Below are 16,524 nucleotides of genomic sequence, written 5' to 3'. Positions count from 1 at the left end.
GGCCTCTCCTGTTGCGGAGCACAGGCTCCGGACGTGCAGGCTCAGTGGTCATGGCTCACGGGCCCAGCCACTCCGTGGCATGTGGGATCTTCCCGGACCAGGGCACGAACTTGTGTTCCCTGCATTGGCAGGCAGACTCTCAACCACTGTGCCACCAGGGAAGCCCAAGTTTAGCATCTTTAAGTGCACAGTTCAGTGGTATTAAATACACTCACATTGGTATGCAACCATCACCACCATCATCTCCATCACTTTTTTCATCTTGTAAAACTGAAACTCTGTACCCATTAAACACTAACTCCACATTTCCCTCTCCCCACAGACGCTGGCAGCCACCATTCTTCTGTTTTTATGATTTTGACTACTTTAAGTACCTCATATAAGTGGAATTATACAAAGTGTTTGTCTTTGTGTCTGGCTTACTCCACTTAGCATAATGTCCTCAGAGTTCATCCATGTTACAGCATGTGTCAGAATATTCTTCCTTTTTAAAGCTAAATAATGTTCTGTATGTATACGCTTTGCTTATCCATTCATCTATTGATAGTACTTGTGTTGCTTCCACATTTAAGCTATTGTGAATAATGCTGCTATGAACATGGGCATACAAATATCTCTTCGAGACCCTGCTTTCAGTTCTTTTACATATATAACCAGAACTGGAATTACTGGATCATATGGTGATGTTGTGTTTAATTTTTTGAGGCCTCACCATAACGTTTTTCATAGCAGCTGTTAATCTTTTTACATTCCCACCACCAGTGCACAGGGTTCCAATTTCTCCACATCCTCACCAACACTTTTTTCTGTTTTTTTGGTAGTAGCCATCCTAATGGGTATGAGGTGGTGTCCTGTAGTTTCGATTTGTGCTTTGCTAATGATTAGTGATGTTGAGCATCTTTTCATATACTTACTGGACATTTGTATATATTCTTTGGAGAAATGTGTATTCAAGTCCTTTGCCCATTTTCTAATTGGTTTGCTTGTTTTTTTGTTGTTCAGTTTTAGGAGTTCACTATATATTCTGGATATTAATCCCTTATCAGATACATAAATTACCAAATATTTCTCTGTTCTGTGGGTTACATTTTTACTCTGTGGATAGTGTCTTTAAACCTAGATGAAATGGACAGGTTCCTAGAAACACAAAACTTAACAAGACTAAATCACAAAGAAATAGCAAATCTGAATAGACCTATAACTATGTTTATTGTTTATTCTCTATTTTGCTTATTTCTGCTTTAATCGTTATTATATCCTTCATTCTGCTAGCTTTAGGTTTAGTTCTTCTTTTTCCACTCCCTTAAGTTGTAAGTTAGGTTGTTGATTTGAGACCTTTCTTGTTTCTTTTTTGTTTTCTTTTTAAAATTAATTTTTGGCTGCATTGGGTCTTCGTTGCTGCGCGTGGGATTTTTCTCTAATTGTGGCGAGCAGAGGCTACTCTTCATTGCAGTGCGTGGGCTTCTCATTGCGGTGGCTTCTACTGTTGTGGAGCACAGGCTCTAGGTGTGCGGGCTTCAGTAGTTGTGGCATGCGGGCTCAGTAGTTGTGGCACACAGGCTTAGTTGCTCCGTGGCATATGGGATCTTCCTGGACCAGGGCTTGAACCTGTGTCCCCTGCATTGGCAGGCGGATTCTTAACCACTGTGCCACCAGGGAAGTTCCTAAATTTCCCCTTGTCACCACTTTTCACTCTGTCCCATAGGTTTTAGTATGTTGTGTTCTCATTTTCATTAGTCTTTTAAGTATTTTCTAATTTTCCTTGTGATTTCTTCTTTGATCCATTGATTATTTAAAAGTGTGTTCTTAAAAGTTGTTTTTGTCTAGTGTATCTGCCACTTGTTTTTTTCTCACAATTTTGTTAGTTTTCCAGTTTTCCTTTTGTTATTGATTTCTAACTTCATCCCATTGTGTACAGAGAAGATACTTTTTATGATAGCTGTCCTTTATTTATTTATTTTTTTAGCATCTTTATTGGAGTATAATTGCTTTACAATGTTGTGTTAGTGTCTGCTGTATAACAAAGTGAATCAGCTCTATGTATACACATATCCCCATGTCCTCTCCCTCTTGCGTCTCCCTCCCACCCTCCCTGTCCCACCCCTCTAGGTGGTCACAAAGCACCAAGCTGATTTCCCTGTGGATAGCTATCTTTTAAAATCTACTGAGAGTTCATTTGTGGCCTCACATATGGTTTATGCTGGGAAATGTCCCATGTGCACTTGAGAATGTGTGTGCTGTTGTTGGGTAGAATGTTCTGTATCTGTCTGTTTCTGTCCAGCTTTTATTGTAGAACTGTTTATTTCTCCCTTCAGTTCCATCAGTTTTTGCTTCATATATTGTATCTTAATGGTCTGTCAGGTGCATGAATGTTTATAATTGTTATATCTTCTTGCTGTATTGAACTTTTTATTAATATATAATATTCTTCTTTATCTTTTGTAACCTTTCTTGATTTAAAGTCTACTTTGTCTGATATTAAGATAGCCACCTCTGCTCTCTTGGTTATTATTTTCATGGAGTATCTTTTTCCATCCTTTTACTTTTAATCTGTTCTTGTCTTTGGATCTCAGGTCTTTGGCTCTTTCTTTTTTTTGGGGGGCTGCGTTGGGTCTTTGTTGCTGCACGTAGGCTTTCTTTAGTTGTGGTGAGCAGGGGCTACTCTTGGTTGCAGTGTGCAGGCTTCTCACTGCAGTGGCTTCTCTTGTGAGGTGCGTGGGCTTCAGTAGCTGCAGCATGTGGGCTTAGTAGTTGCGGTATGCAGGCTTAGTAGTTGCGGCACACGGGCCCTAGAGTGTGTGGGCTTCAGTAGTTGCGGCGTGTGGGCTCTAGGGCGCGCAGGCTCAGTAGTTGTGGCTTGCAGGCTCTAGAGTGCAGGCTCAGTAGTTGTGGCACACAGGCTTAGTCGCTCCATGGCATGTGGGATCTTCGCGGACTAGGGATCGAACCTGTGTTTCCTGCATTGGCAGGTGGATTTTTAACCACTGCGCTACCAGGGAAGTCCCAGGTCTTTGGCTCTTGTAGATAGCATATAGTTAGATCATGCGTTTTATCTATTCTGCCAGTCCCTGTCTTTTGATTGGAGTGTTGAATCATTTACATTTAAAGTAATTTCTGGTAAGAAGGGACTTACTTCTGTAAGTTGATCAACATACAAAAACTCTGCCCCCTTAACAGCTCTGCTGCTGTCACAAAAGTACATTTTTATACATTGTGTGCCCCAAAACATAAACTAATAGTTTTTTAAATACCTTCTACCCTAAGTTTTGTAGAAGACAAGATGTGGAGTTACAAACCAAAGTTACAGTAATAATAGCTTTTAAACTAATTTTTTTAAAAAAATATTTATTTTATTTATTGGCTGCATCGGGTCTTAGTTGTAGCACACGGGATCCTCGTGGCATGCGGGCTCTTTGTTGCGGCACGAGGGCATTTCTCTAGTTGTGGCTTGTGGGCTTCTCTCTAGTTGTGGCACGCAGGCTCCAGAGCACGTGGGCTTTGTAGTTTGTGGCACGCGGGCTGTCTAGTTGAGGCGCACAGGCTCAGTAGGTGCAGCATGCTGGATTAGTTGCCCTGTGGCATGTGGGATCTTAGTTCCCCCACCAGGGATCAAACCTGTGTCCCCTACATTGGAAGGTAGATTCTTAACCACTGTACCACCAGCGAAGTCCCTTAAATGAATTTTTTTTCTTTAAATGTATTAGTCTCTTAAGTGACGTAGAAAACAAAAAGTGTGGTTACAAACCATTGTTGTTATAACACTAGCTTTTCTAATGGTCATGTATTCACCTTTTTGAGATCTTTATTTGTGCATGTAGCTTTGAGGTGCTGTCTGGTGTCCTTTCATTTCACCTTTAGGACCCTTGAGCATTTCTTACAGGGTAAGTTGTTTTTTTTTTTAAATTTATTTATTTTTACTTTTGGCTGTGTTGGTCTTTGTTGCTGCACACAGGCTTTCTCTAGTTGTGGTGAGTGGGGGCTACTCTTCCTGGCGGTGTGTGGGCTCCTGATTGTGGTCGCTTCTCTTGTTGCAGAGCATGGGCTCTAGGCATGCGGGCTTCAATAGATGTGGCACGCGGGCTTCAATAGATGTGGCACGCGGGCTCAGTAGTTGTGGCTTGCGGGCTCTAGAGCGCAGGCTCAGTAGTTGTGGCTCATGGGCATAGTTGCTCCATGGCATGTGGGATCTTCCCAGACCAGGGCTTAAACCCCTGTCCCCTGCATTGGCAGGTAGATTCTTAACCACTGCACCACCAGGGAAGCCCTACAGGGTAAGTTTTTGATCATGAACTCCTTCAGCTTTTATCTATCTGGGAATGTCTTAATTTGTCCCCCACTTTTTTTAAAATTGAAGTATAGTTGATTTTATCTCCCCCACTCTTGAAGGTCATTTTTGTCAGATATAGGATTCTTGGTTGACAGTATTTTTCTTTTAGTACTTTGAATATAGCAGCCCACTGTCTTCTGGTCTTCAGAGTTTCTGATGAGAAATCTGCTGATAATCTTGTTGAGGATCCCTTGTGTGTGATGATGCAATAATATCTGGGTGCTTTCAATATTCTCTCTTTGCCTCTGGCTTTTGAAAGTTTGATTATCATGTGTTTTGGTGTGGGTCTTTTTGAGTTCATCTTACTTGGAGTTCTTTAAGCTTCTTGGATGTTTATATTCATGTATTTACACTTACATTGTTTGTTTTCACATTTGGAAAGTTTTCAGCCATTATTTCTTCACTATTCTCTGTGCCCCTTTCTCTGTCTTTGTTCTGGGACATCCACAGTGCTGGTGTGTGCTTATCTGCTTGATGCTGTCCCACAGTTCCCTTGACTCTGTTCAGTTTTCTTCAGTCTTGTCTTTCTGTTCCTCAAACTCGATAATCTTCATTGTCCTGTTTCACGTTCACTGTTTCTTTTTTCTGCCTGCCAAAACTGCCTTTGAATCCCTCTACTGAATTTTTTTTGTTAATTAATTAATTAATTAATTTTTGGCTGTGTTGGGTCTTCGTTGCTGTGTGCGGGCTTTCTCTAGTTGTGGTGAGCGGGGGCTACTCTTTTGTTGTGGTGTGCAGGCTTCTCACTGCAGTGGCTCCTCTTGTTGCGGAGCATAGGCTCTAGGCGTGTGGGCTCTGTAGTTGTGGCTCACGGGCTCTAGAGTGCAGGCTCAGTAGTTGTGGTGCACAGGCTTAGTTGCTCTGTGGCATGTGGGATCTTCCCGGACCATGGCTCGAACCTGTGTCCCTTGCATTGGTAGGCGGATTCTTAACCACTGCGCCACCAGGGAAGCCCTGAATTTTTTTTTTAATATTTATTTGTTTTATTTATTTTATTTTTGGCTGCATTGGGTCTTAGTTGCAGCATGTGGGATCTTCTTTGAGGTATACGGGATCTTTGATGCACCACAGGCTTCTCTCTAGTTGTGGCGAGCAGGCTCAGTAGTTGCAGCACACAGGCTCTCTATTTGTGGCGCACAGGCTCCAGAGCACGTGGGCTCTGTAGTTGCGGCATGCAGGCTCGCTAGTTGCGGCTTGCATGCTCATTAGTTGTGGTACGTGGCCTTAGTTGCCCCGTGGCATGTGGGATCTTAGTTCCCCGATCAGGGATCAAACCTGCATCCCCTGCATTGGAAGGTGGATTCTTTACCACTGGACCACCAGGGGAGTCCCCTCTACTGAATTTTTCACTTCAGTTACTGTACTTTTCAGCTCCAGAATTTCTTTTTGGTTTCTTTTCAGGTTTCCTGTCTCTTTATGGATATTTCCGTTTTGTTCACATGTTATTTTCTTGACTTTCTCCACATCTTCCTTTAGTTCTTTGAGCATCTTTAATACAGTTGTTTTTGTCTAGTGTATCTGCCATTTGGTCTTTTTTTTTTTTTTAATTAATTTTATTTATTTATTTTTGGCTGCATTGGGTCTTCATTGCTGCACGAGGGCTTTCTCTAGTTGTGGTGAGTGGGGGCTACTCTTCATTGCAGTGTGCGGGCTTCTTGTTGCTGGGGCTTCTCTCATTGCAGAGCATGGGCTCTAGGTGCGTGGGCTTCAGTAGTTGCAGCATGCAGGCTCTGTAGTGTGGCTCACGGGCTCTAGAGCGCAGGCTCAGCAGTTGTGGCACACAGGCTTAGTTGCTCCGTGCTGCCATTTGGTCTTTTTCAGGGACAATTTCTGTTGATTTGTTTTTTCTCCTTTGAACAGACCATATTTCCTGTTTGTTTGTATGCCTTGTGATTTTTTGTTGAACACCAGACATTTGAATCTAATATTGTGGTAACTCTGGAAATCAGATTCTCCCACTTACATAGGGATTGCTTTTTTTATATACTGTTTTTGCTTATTGGTGGTGGTGGTGGTTGTTGTAGGCTGTCGCTGTGTTGAGGATCAGCCTGATGTGTGAACTTAATGTGTTACTCTTAGGTCATTTCTGAGCTTTTTGCTGGTACACGCAGTCACTTTCTAATTTTTCCCATGTAGGTAGTTTTTTTTTTTTTAAATGTCTGACACCAGAAAGGGGAAAATCAGAAAAAGAAGGAGGTTAAAATGTGGTGCCAGCCCTTTAAATCCCCTGGCAGTCACTTCAGCCTGAGGTGCAACAACAGCAGCTGTGTGCACCTCCCACCTCTGTGATCAGAAGCAGTGATCAGCCATCAGAACACAGATCCCTCATCTCTGGAGACCAGGGTCCTTTTTGCCCACACTTGTTTCCACAAGCTGTGTGCAAGCTGCTCCAGGAACACCTGCACAGGCCGCTGGGTGGGGGATGGGCAGCTGCTACTGTGTTGAGACCTGAAATTAACCACAGTTTACTCATCTAAGTCTTTCCCTGGAAGTTGTAAGCCTTGAACAGCCTCTAGAGTTACAGAATAGTTCCGTCAGATGGATTCTGCCAGTGTTTTGTTGTCCAGGTGGGCAGACCATTCCTGGTGTTTCCTAATCAGCCGTGTTCCCAGGACCCTCCCCTTGGAGCTAGTGAGTGTTCTTGGTTGGGCAGGCCTTTTCTTGTCTCAGTGTCCCTTTAAATAGAATTGCTCTTGTCACTTACAGATTGGACTCCTGAAGGTATATAGGGGAGGGCATAAAGAAATTTTTGTTGTTTCTCTGGGAAAAGATAATGCCATGGGTCACTTCACATTTTTACTTTTGGAGAGGGATGAGAATAGGCAGTAAGGAAAGTGCTCATGACTTTAGGGAAAAATCACTGTGAGACGTTTGGGGGCAGACCCATAGCTTGTTTTGGTGAATTCTAGCTCCTTGGCTTTCAGGTGGCCAGTGCAGCTTCTAAGGCCCTCTCACCAGCCCACTGACATTTAATGAGTGGCAGCCACTGAGTACCAGGGAGGTGACAAGGCTCTGGAAGCAGAGTCTGCCTTGAGGGGGCTTGTGCAGACTTCCCAGTGTTCTCTGTTTGTTCCAGGACTCTGTTTAAGGAGAGCAGACGAGGCCACGGGCACCTAACGTCAATCCTGTGAGTGTCTCAGTGTTTTCACTTGTCAGGACTACTGGCATTTTTATCTCCTTTGTGGATCTCCTCTGAACCTTTCCTGTGTTCATTCCTTTGAACAGGGCCAAGAAGAAAGTAATGGCCTCTTCCAAAATGAAGATGAAGGTGAGTCAGCCTGCCCAGGTCAAATGTCATATTTTCTCATCTCTCTGCAGCCATGCTCCTGGCAGCTCATTGAACTTTGCTGGTCTTGTAGATAGCTCTTTGGGATTAGGTTGTACCAAGAGGCAGCCTGGCCCACAGGAGTGGCCTGGGGTCGGCAGGGCAGAGACCTGAGTTGGGCCACTAGTGCCCTTCAGCCCCAGTTCTAGGAAACAGCACCCACCTGGCCAGTTCCTGGGGTCGTTGCGGGGTCAAGTGAGGTCCTCCTGACAGCCCTCTGAGGAGTGATGAGCCCTTGCAAATGTGAAAGTGTCACATTGTGAATTGTCCTAATCTCTTATGGAAGAGCACCATCCTAGTGAAGAGCAGGTGAGCCTGGATCTGCACCAGGCAGGGCGGGAGGCTTTGTCCAGTTGACTAGCAGACGTGGAGGGGAGTGCGACGGTTGGAAACTAGAGACTGTGAGATGACTTTGATGTGGCAGAGATCTCAATGTAGTAAAAATTGCCATTTCACCAAAATTCTTGCCAGTTCCTAAGGCTTTGTAGTGCACTTCACCATACCTGAACAGTCCGAGGGAACAAGCATGCAGATCAGTTATTCCTAAGAGTCTGTTGAGCTCCTCCAACATCCTTAAGACTGACTGCACCAAGTGCTCGGGAGGCGGAGTGACAGGACAGACCCCATTCCTGAGCCCACGGAGGAGACAGGTGCTGGGGAAACCAAGGAGGGAAAGAAAACTAAGGCAGTTCCCCTGCCCCATGTCATTTTCTGATTGTGGCTAGGAGCACTGAGGTAGTGTGAGGGCCAATAGGGAGAACATCTCTTTGCTCAAGTCTTGTAGTTTTTCAGAAACAGAGCGAAGAGTTTCCCTGTGGAGGTGTGTGTGCATGCCTGGGTCAGCCCAGCCCCAGCCCCAGGATTTGGCAGAGGGTGGCGGGGTTGCGGCATTTCCAAGTTCACGCATGCCTGGCACCTGCTCCTTTCTTCCCTGGCTTTGTGATCACACAGGAAAGCCCGCTGCTTTGTCTTGTATTCTCATGCGTATGTCCTGTCAGCAGGGCCAGTGTTGGCATCTTTGGACATTTGTAAACATCGGCCTTTCTGCTTTCCTTTAGGAATCATCGACTAAGCCTGATAAAAAGGTTTCTGTCCCATCAGGCCAGATTGGCAGCCCCCTTGCTTTGCCTTCAGAACACCTGGGAGGAGGCCTGAGCATTGGGGCTGCAAACAGGGAGCTCTCATCCCAGGCATCTGGCAGCCTTGCTAATCCTGCTCCTATCAACGTGGAGGACTCGTTGGATGGAGACTTGATCCGTAATTCGGCCTCCTCGTTGGAGGCTGTGTCCAAGGAACTGGCTGCACTGAACAGCAGAGCCAGTGGGAGCTCTGAGTTCACACTGCCTGCACCCTCAAAAGTGCCTGCAGAGAAAGTCGCAGGTGTTTTATGTACGGAAGAAAAAAGGAGCTTTCCGAAGCCCAGCCCTTCTTCTGCCCCACCACCCTCTAGCTCTCTGCAGTCACCCCTCAATTTTCTGGCTGAACAGGCTCTGGCACTGGGGCAGTCCTCTCAGGAGAAAAAACCAGAGAGTTCTGGCTACAAAGAACTGTCCTGTCAGGCTACCCTCAGCAAAGGCCTGCCAGAAGTGCAGCAGTCCAAAGCAAAGCACCACAGTTTGCCACGGACGTCTCACGCACCCCAGGCAGGGGCTCCTGTGCCCAGCCCCCAGGTCAAAGTCTTTCATGCAGGCACTCAACAACAGAAGAGCTTCACCCCCCCAGCTCCGTTTGTCAGTAAGCTTCAGGGCCCAAAGCCTGCCTCCCCTCAGTGTCACCGTTCCCTCCTCCAGCTCGTCAAGACAGCTACCAAAAGCCAGAGCTTCCATCCTTCCACGCCAGTGTCTTCAGGAGGCACACCAGCCTCCAGCAGCAGCTCTCATAAGACCCCAGCCTCATCCTCCACTGCCCTGAGCCATCCAGCAAAACAGCACTCAGCCAGCTCTTCAGGGCCGTCTTACAAGAACAGTCCCTTTGCCGGCTCTATCTCCAAGCACGGGGTTTCTTCTGGCAGCTCTTCCTCTGGAGGAGCACCAGTCCAGAGCTCTGCTTCTGGGAACCTGCTCCCTGCTGTGCAGCCTCCCTCCACGGGACAGTCCGCCAGCCGACCCATCCCAGGCTCTGCAGTGAAAAAACCACCTATTTCCCAGAAGTTGACCCTGGTGGCCCCTCCAGGTGGTCCAAATGGAGATTCTAGTGGGGGGACCCAGGGAGTGGCCAAGTTACTGACCTCCTCCCTGAAGCCCAGTGCGGTGAGCAGCGTGACATCGTCTACCTCCTTGCCAGTGAGTACCTTGAAGCAGCCCTCCCCTCGTGGGCCTTGTGGGCAGGGCTGCTGGCCTTGCTGTGGTCAGAGAGTGAGATCTGACACTGAAGGTCAGGTAGGAACAGAGCCCAGAAATTGGAAGGAGGACTGGGCTTCCTGTTTCCAGGTTTCTACTTTTCTGGTGGCAGGACTCCCAGGCAGAGCCTGAAACTTCTTCTTGGGAGGACGAGTGGAGGGAAAGGACTGTTCAGCACCATGTTTGCAGGGAGGCTATGGATCTGGATGGCATAGAATGAGCTAGAAAACTTTCCTTTCATAGCCTCCTGCCTGTCCATCTCTCCAAGCAAGTAAATGAAATGCATACTGTCTCTCAGGTCATTAGTTATGTGGAGATTTTCATGCTCTAGGAAGATCAGTACCTTCTAAGAATGATCCTTTGATTGGGTTTGGAAAGACTCTGTAGGTCAGACAAAGGCGATTTGACAGAGTCCAGTGGTTTATGAGGTTTGCCTGTAGGTGATTACAAGAAGTTTGGATGCAGGTTGGGAAAATGAGAGCGAGCTTATTTTTTTCTCCATTTTTCCAATGTATAAGACAACCATGTGGTTGCAAAGGACAAAACTATAGAAAGGTGTGTTGAGCAAAGTTTTGCTTGCCTGTGCCATCCTCCTACACCCCCTGTAACTGTTCCTTAGTTTCCAGGGTTTTCCTGTTTCTTTCTAAAAACAAAGATTAATACTTAAAAATGTGTGTGTGTATGTATGTTTTATGGATATAAGTATACACATACACGTATTCCTATGTACTTATATTTGTGGGTATCCTTCCCTTTCTTTCTTGCACAAGGAAGGCATATTTAACACCTGCTTTTTAAAATGAACTCTGTTCTGGGAGCCCTTACATGCCAGTTCAGAGACTGTCTTCCTCCTCCCTTTGGGGCCGCAGTGGAGGGGGTTCCTTCACAAGGGGTGGCTGACGTGCATGTGTCCCCCCAGGTATGCTAACAGGTTTGGTTTGTGAGTGAGCTCTGTATGGGGCTGGAGTGCTGATCCCTTTGTGTGCTTCCTCCCCAGAAAGGAACGAGTGGGGCTGTGCTGCTGACCAGCTCCTCACCCTTAAATCTACTGTCTTCATCCTACAAGGCAGGCAGCCCAAAGCTGCCTGGGGCCTTGAACTCGAACCCCTTGGGAATTATCTCCCAGCTCCCCCTCCACGTAATCTCCTTTAGTGCTGACTCCTCTGCTAAAGCAGGGGTCTCCAAGGATGCCATCGTCACAGGCCCTGCCCCTGGGACGTTCCACCACGGCCTCGGCCACAGTAAGTGTCTCCTTCCTCCCCACACTGGAGGTAAAGAAGGTGCCCCAGTGCCTCTCTGTGACCCACAGGTTCTGTTGTCATGTGCTGGGTTCCTGTGTTTGTCTGGTGTGTGATCATGGGCAGCCTTCCCGGGGACCCTGCTGAGCCACCCCCTTGGGGTTTCCATCCAGAACCAGTGCAGTAGGTCGCCTGGGGCTCTGGAGCACCGAGGCTGCTTTCCACTCCTGTCTTCAGTGTGTGTGCTTTGTTCTTCTCTCCCTTCCTGTTTCCTCTCAGGTCTCCTGGCTGGCTTGCACTCCAGCCCACCCCGCGGAGCACCTCTCCCACACGCTGCCGTGTCTACCCACATCCCACAGAGTCTGCCAGGTAATTTCCAGGTGGTCAGAGTGCCACATGCACTGTGGGCCATTCCCCTCCCCCATCAGAGGCCTTGTCTGCTGCCAAGGACGTGAGTGTCTGCTTCTCGTTGTCACGTTGTGTGGGTTTGTCCTCTGAGGCTCGGCTCTGTGGGTACTCAGACTGAGGGACACACGCTCTGTCTACCGCTGTGACATCTCCCAGGTCAGCCTTGCCCTCTGTGATCACAGAGGAAGTCATGATGGCCTGTGTACAAGGCTGAGGAGTTCCCCACCCATAGCTCAGCATTTCCTCTTTAATTAACAAAAACTAGAAGGGTAATGGTGCTGATTTCCCAAGGGCTAGTTGAGGCACTGCCGGCCTTTAGGTTCACACTGCTACCCCTTCTAGGGGGTACCAGCTAACAGAAGACTCTAAATTTAGTTTAAGTAAAAGGGAAAGTCCAAGGAGCAGCAGCAGGTGACAGTGGTAAGGCTTCGGGAGGGACCCTTATCCCTGATGTCAGCATGTGTCCAGGAGAGGAGCAGCTTTCTCTTCAGTCCAGGTGTCAACGCAGAGATTGGGATCACGACATGACTGAGGCAGCATTCCCATAGAGCAGCATTCTCCATAGAGCAGTGCCTTTCAGAAAGGGACTGGCCTATGGCCCTAGGTTCATAGCTGTGAGAAGAGGGCCCTGAGCCAGCACCTGCACAGTGAGTGGTCTGCCTTGCCCTTTCCTGGGACCTTGGCCCTTAGGCACACGTAATGCAGTACTGCTGGGAACCCTCACGGGATCTCTGTTTTGGCCTGCTGCTCTTCTTACTACTCTAGACCTGTTCCAGAAATGACCTGGGGGCTACATTGCTCAAGGGAGAGCCATTCTTGAAGAAGCTGAGCCTGGGTAGCTCTGGTGGACGGGTCCTGAGTAGATGTAAGGCGGGGAGCTGCCCAGCTGGATGTGCCTGGGACCTGCCGTGCTGAGAGCTTTGGCCCCGTGTCCGCCTCCAGATGTGCCGTGGGTCCCTGGCCCTGTGTCCTGAGGCTGACACGTTCATAGTGACTGCCAGAGGCCAGCTGGGTGCAAGAATGGACTGTAAATCCCCAAGATGGAAATGTTACTTTTTCAGAGAAAGAAACGGGGGTGCTAAGCCTGTATCAGCAGTTACTCCGTTTTCCTCTGGAGAAGCAGTCAAATGCAGGGACTCATTCCACAAGCTGGTGGTCACAGAGCCATCCAGGCGAGATCTTGTGGCTGTTGAAAGATTGCACTTTCTCTGCTTTCTGGAACACTCAAACAGAAAATAATTGAAGAGCCATTGAAAACATGACCATTGATCTGTGTGGTATTTTCAGCAAAAAAGGGAAAAGCGTTTTTTTGTACCATTTCCTACCTGTTTTTCCTCTGGGTGTTGAAACGCTATCTGAAAAGCATCTATGCTAAAACAGGCTATTTGAATATCTCTCTTTTAGACATTCTTTGCGTTGTAGGATTACATTGAGTGATTGTCAGTGAAAAGCTGTCTGCTTGTTCCAGCTGTGACTTGTATCTACTTTGCTTTCTTTCCCACGTGGACTCAGAATGCTAGTGCCTTTGAGCTTGTCCTTTTAGGACCTGCGTGTCTTTGATGGTGTGGATGCTCACTGTGCTTTTCAGTCCTCACTATGGAGTCTGGCTCTGCCTGGGGATGACAACTGTGGCTGAGAACTGGAGTGGCCCGTGTTGCACAGCAGAGCTGCGGTTCTGTGAACACCGTGCTCAGCCAGCAGCTGCCCTCCCAGCGCGCGGCACTCTGCACCACTGCAAGGAGCAGCACACTCAGATAACCTGCCAGCATATCTGGCTCCTTTGAGGCTTAGAACATTCAGTGTTCAGGGGCTTTTGCTATTTAAGAAGTGATCCCCTTGAGGTTTGGTTACTGCTGCCTTAAGGGAATCAGAGATCCTGAAAATCTTACGCTCTGTTTTTGCTTACTCTTTTTCAGATGCTTCTCAGCTTCATGGGAAAGGGCCCAGTGTACCACGGAAATTGTGACTTTCAAGGGAAAGGCTGGAAGCTGAACGAGTAGGTCTCGGAAGTCGGATAATAACTATGCTCTTTCTGCCATTGATTTTCTTCTGGAGAAGGCATGAGTGCTAAGTGGAGCGTCTCTTGGCATGTGTGATGTGCCTTCAGTTAGGCGAGCAGCCCCGTGCTTCTCTGGAGGCCCTGACCAGCCTGGTGCTCCAGGCCTCTCGCTCTGTTGCAGACAATCGTCGGAGGGGCAGCGCTAGGCTGGGGAGCGCGCCGGGTCGTGTTCAGAGCTCTGGTGGCGGGGCAGAGCAGGTGGCGCACCTGTGCTTCACATCTGCCCGACCCCCTCACATTTGGTCAGAGTACCTCATGGCACCCTACTGGTCGGGGCTCCTTCTGGCCACAGTGGGCTCCCTGGATGGTTACGGTGTCCGTCCATCCTCAGGCTGTGTGCTCAACAGGACAAACCCAGGTAACGTCACAGCTGGGAGATGTACCTTGTTCTTTGAAAAATACACCCAATGTGTGCTCATCGTGGGGGCCCGTCTCTCCACTGAACATGACAATGAAGCTCTTTTAGAGAAAAGACCTTTGTAGATTCAACAATTGTGGTAGGATTTTTAAAGACACTTATTTTTGGCTCAGTTTTCATCCTTACCATTAAATGCATTGGATAGAATGGGACTATTCTTCGCAAGTCATGTTGTTCCTAGGAAGACATAATTCCAGTGCCTTTATGGTGGAGCAGAATTAGACACACATCCATTCAGCCCTCTGAGTGGATCTCAGATGAAGACCTTTTTTAAAGATATGTCTGTATTTAAGACATAGTTTGAGTTTTTTATGGTTGCACATCATAATCTGTGCCGTCCTGACTTGAAGGTCGTCTGGGCCCACAAATCCCAGGTCCCAGTTCAGCCAGGGCCCCCACTTTGTTTTTCCAGAGTTCATACAGGTGGACTGCAGAGCCCCAGAGCCCTTCTTCATCTCTTCGAGGGCCAAGGATATGAGGGGTTCCAAGTCGCAGGTAGACATTCCAGTTTATTTAAAAAACCATTCTCAGGCAGAGCTGCAGGAACAGGCCTCTGTGAAGCATCTGCCGTGTAGAAACAGGCCTGGAGGTCCTGGCTCTCCAGGCAGCAGGGCTATGCATTGACTTCAGGGTGACATGCTGACAAGCTTGGAGAGCACGTCAGAGACAGATTGGGACAGTTACCCTGGAGCTCAAGTCATCCCACTGTTCCCACTCACCCAGTGGCTGCTTCACAAAGATTTTTATGGCACTTGCCTGTCCTGTGAAGTCTGAACTGACTGCTCTAGCTAAGTGATTTCTGATACATTGAGAGTAAACAGCCTCCTCAGAATGTACGCCTGTGTGGAGACACGGGCAGCTCTCTTGGTTCCTGACTACCAGGATACAACGCTTGGTAACTCACAGTTCACACAGAGTTTGCCTGGTTTCCAGGGGGAGCAAGACCTCTGCCAGCTAGTCGGCCAGGCCTGTGCTCTTTTTTACATAAAAACCAACATGTGTTTCACATTGGGCTAAGTGGATTCCTTATCCCTTTATTATATCTATTTTTTGCAACTTGGGTTTCCAGTTTACAGAATAGTCTTAGGTAGTAGCAAAAGAGCCAAAGAAGAGATTTGTATTGCTGAGCTCAGAGCCGCGCAGAGGCCGTCCGTGAACGCTGAGCAGCAGGAGAACACCCTGGTTCCCTTCCCTGCAGTGCTCCCTCCTCCCCGAGCACCACTGAGTGTGCGGCTGGAGCAGGATACCCTCATTCTTAGGAATCTAGTGATGCCTCTTGCCTCAGGGAAACGTTTCTTTGATGGGGAGTTTATGAGGTTTCTTTTCCTTGTTGATGCTTTATTTGTGGTAACGAAAGAGTGAATGACTTAAAGAGCCACGGCAAGGCAGGTCTGTTGGCGGAGCGGGCTCATGGGCCATGGCGCTGCAGGGCTTTCCTTGCCGGCGTTTCTTGGGTGTGAAAGGGCTGTGGCTTTCATGCAGCGACTATGTTGATGTTGGGGGTGGTGTGGAAATTGTTAATCTTGTATAAAACCACCCAATAAATTGTTTCAAGGTTTCCAAAACATCATTTCTCATTTATTTCCTTTTACCATATTTGCAAGTAATTCTTTCTCCCATAGGAGCTGGTATGTAGGGAACATTCATTTTGGCTAAAAGCCAAGAGGGTGTTGGAGAATAAGCCTCACATGCAAAAGAGGAAGAAACACCATGAAATTAGAATCAAGCCACCAGGTGTTTATTTTTGCACTATAAATAGTTCCCTATTACTTCCCATTTTCTTACATAGTACGTGAGATACAGAGGACCCGAAATTTGTCTGGTAGAAAATCAGCTGTGGAGTTTACTAAATGGCAGTGAGATAATAAGCAGGACTAGGCACCGAATCTAAGGCTAACAGCAACACAGTCCACTAGGAAAGTACTTTAATTTCAGAACGTGAAACGTTCCCTGATGGTGCGTTTTCTTGGGACAGTATGGCTTGACAGTTAAGCTTCATTCGAGTACCAGGTCAGATGCTGTTCTGGTTTCTTTGCGCCTTTTCTGGCATAAGAGCCCAGATCTGTCTCCCCAGAAGGCCTCTGATGAAGAGTCGGCTGAGCCAGAATCCCGAGGGGTGTGAATGCAGGTTGCAGGCCTGGGGAGCTATTACTTTGCTGAAGCGGGGAGGCCTTTCTGCCCTAGAGTTTCCCGTGCTGGGGTGTGGAGGTCAGTGCTGCATGGAGTGGGCTTGTCCACCCCAGTTGTTGGTCGTCGTGTGCTTTAGCAGTTTTCAGTTGCTTCCAGGTATCACACCTGGAAGGAGTCTGTTTATGGGACTGTGTGGGAAAAGGAGAAAGAAGAAGGGCACTGCGGGTTTGGATCATCAGGAGATGAAGCAGGTCACTCACCTGGTTGGATGACGGTTCAG

At 47.6% G+C, this 16,524-nt stretch overlaps 1 protein-coding gene across 2 annotated transcripts in view; it reads left to right on the top strand.

Annotated features, from left to right (window-relative positions):
- Positions 1 to 14,144, top strand: part of UBN1 (ubinuclein 1) — a 30,798-nt gene extending 16,654 nt beyond the window's left edge. Inside the window, exons 12-17 of one of the 2 annotated variants that reach the window (XM_007453453.1) lie at positions 7,404 to 7,454; positions 7,553 to 7,595; positions 8,711 to 9,934; positions 10,989 to 11,232; positions 11,509 to 11,598; positions 13,554 to 14,144. In XM_007453453.1, the coding sequence (XP_007453515.1) occupies positions 7,404 to 7,454; positions 7,553 to 7,595; positions 8,711 to 9,934; positions 10,989 to 11,232; positions 11,509 to 11,598; positions 13,554 to 13,603 (1,702 nt within the window). In that variant the 3' untranslated portion in view covers positions 13,604 to 14,144. The remainder of the gene's footprint in view (positions 1 to 7,403; positions 7,455 to 7,552; positions 7,596 to 8,710; positions 9,935 to 10,988; positions 11,233 to 11,508; positions 11,599 to 13,553) is intronic. The other variant, XM_007453454.1, reaches the window with a different exon arrangement.
- Positions 14,145 to 16,524: the final 2,380 nt, after the last annotated feature.

The sequence above is a fragment of the Lipotes vexillifer genome, unplaced genomic scaffold, assembly GCF_000442215.2.
Source record: "Lipotes vexillifer unplaced genomic scaffold, Lipotes_vexillifer_v1.1 scaffold914, whole genome shotgun sequence".
NCBI classification, from domain to species: domain Eukaryota; kingdom Metazoa; phylum Chordata; class Mammalia; order Artiodactyla; family Lipotidae; genus Lipotes; species Lipotes vexillifer.
Note: the sequence above shows the minus strand (reverse complement) of the source record. Positions and strands in the feature narration are given on the sequence as shown.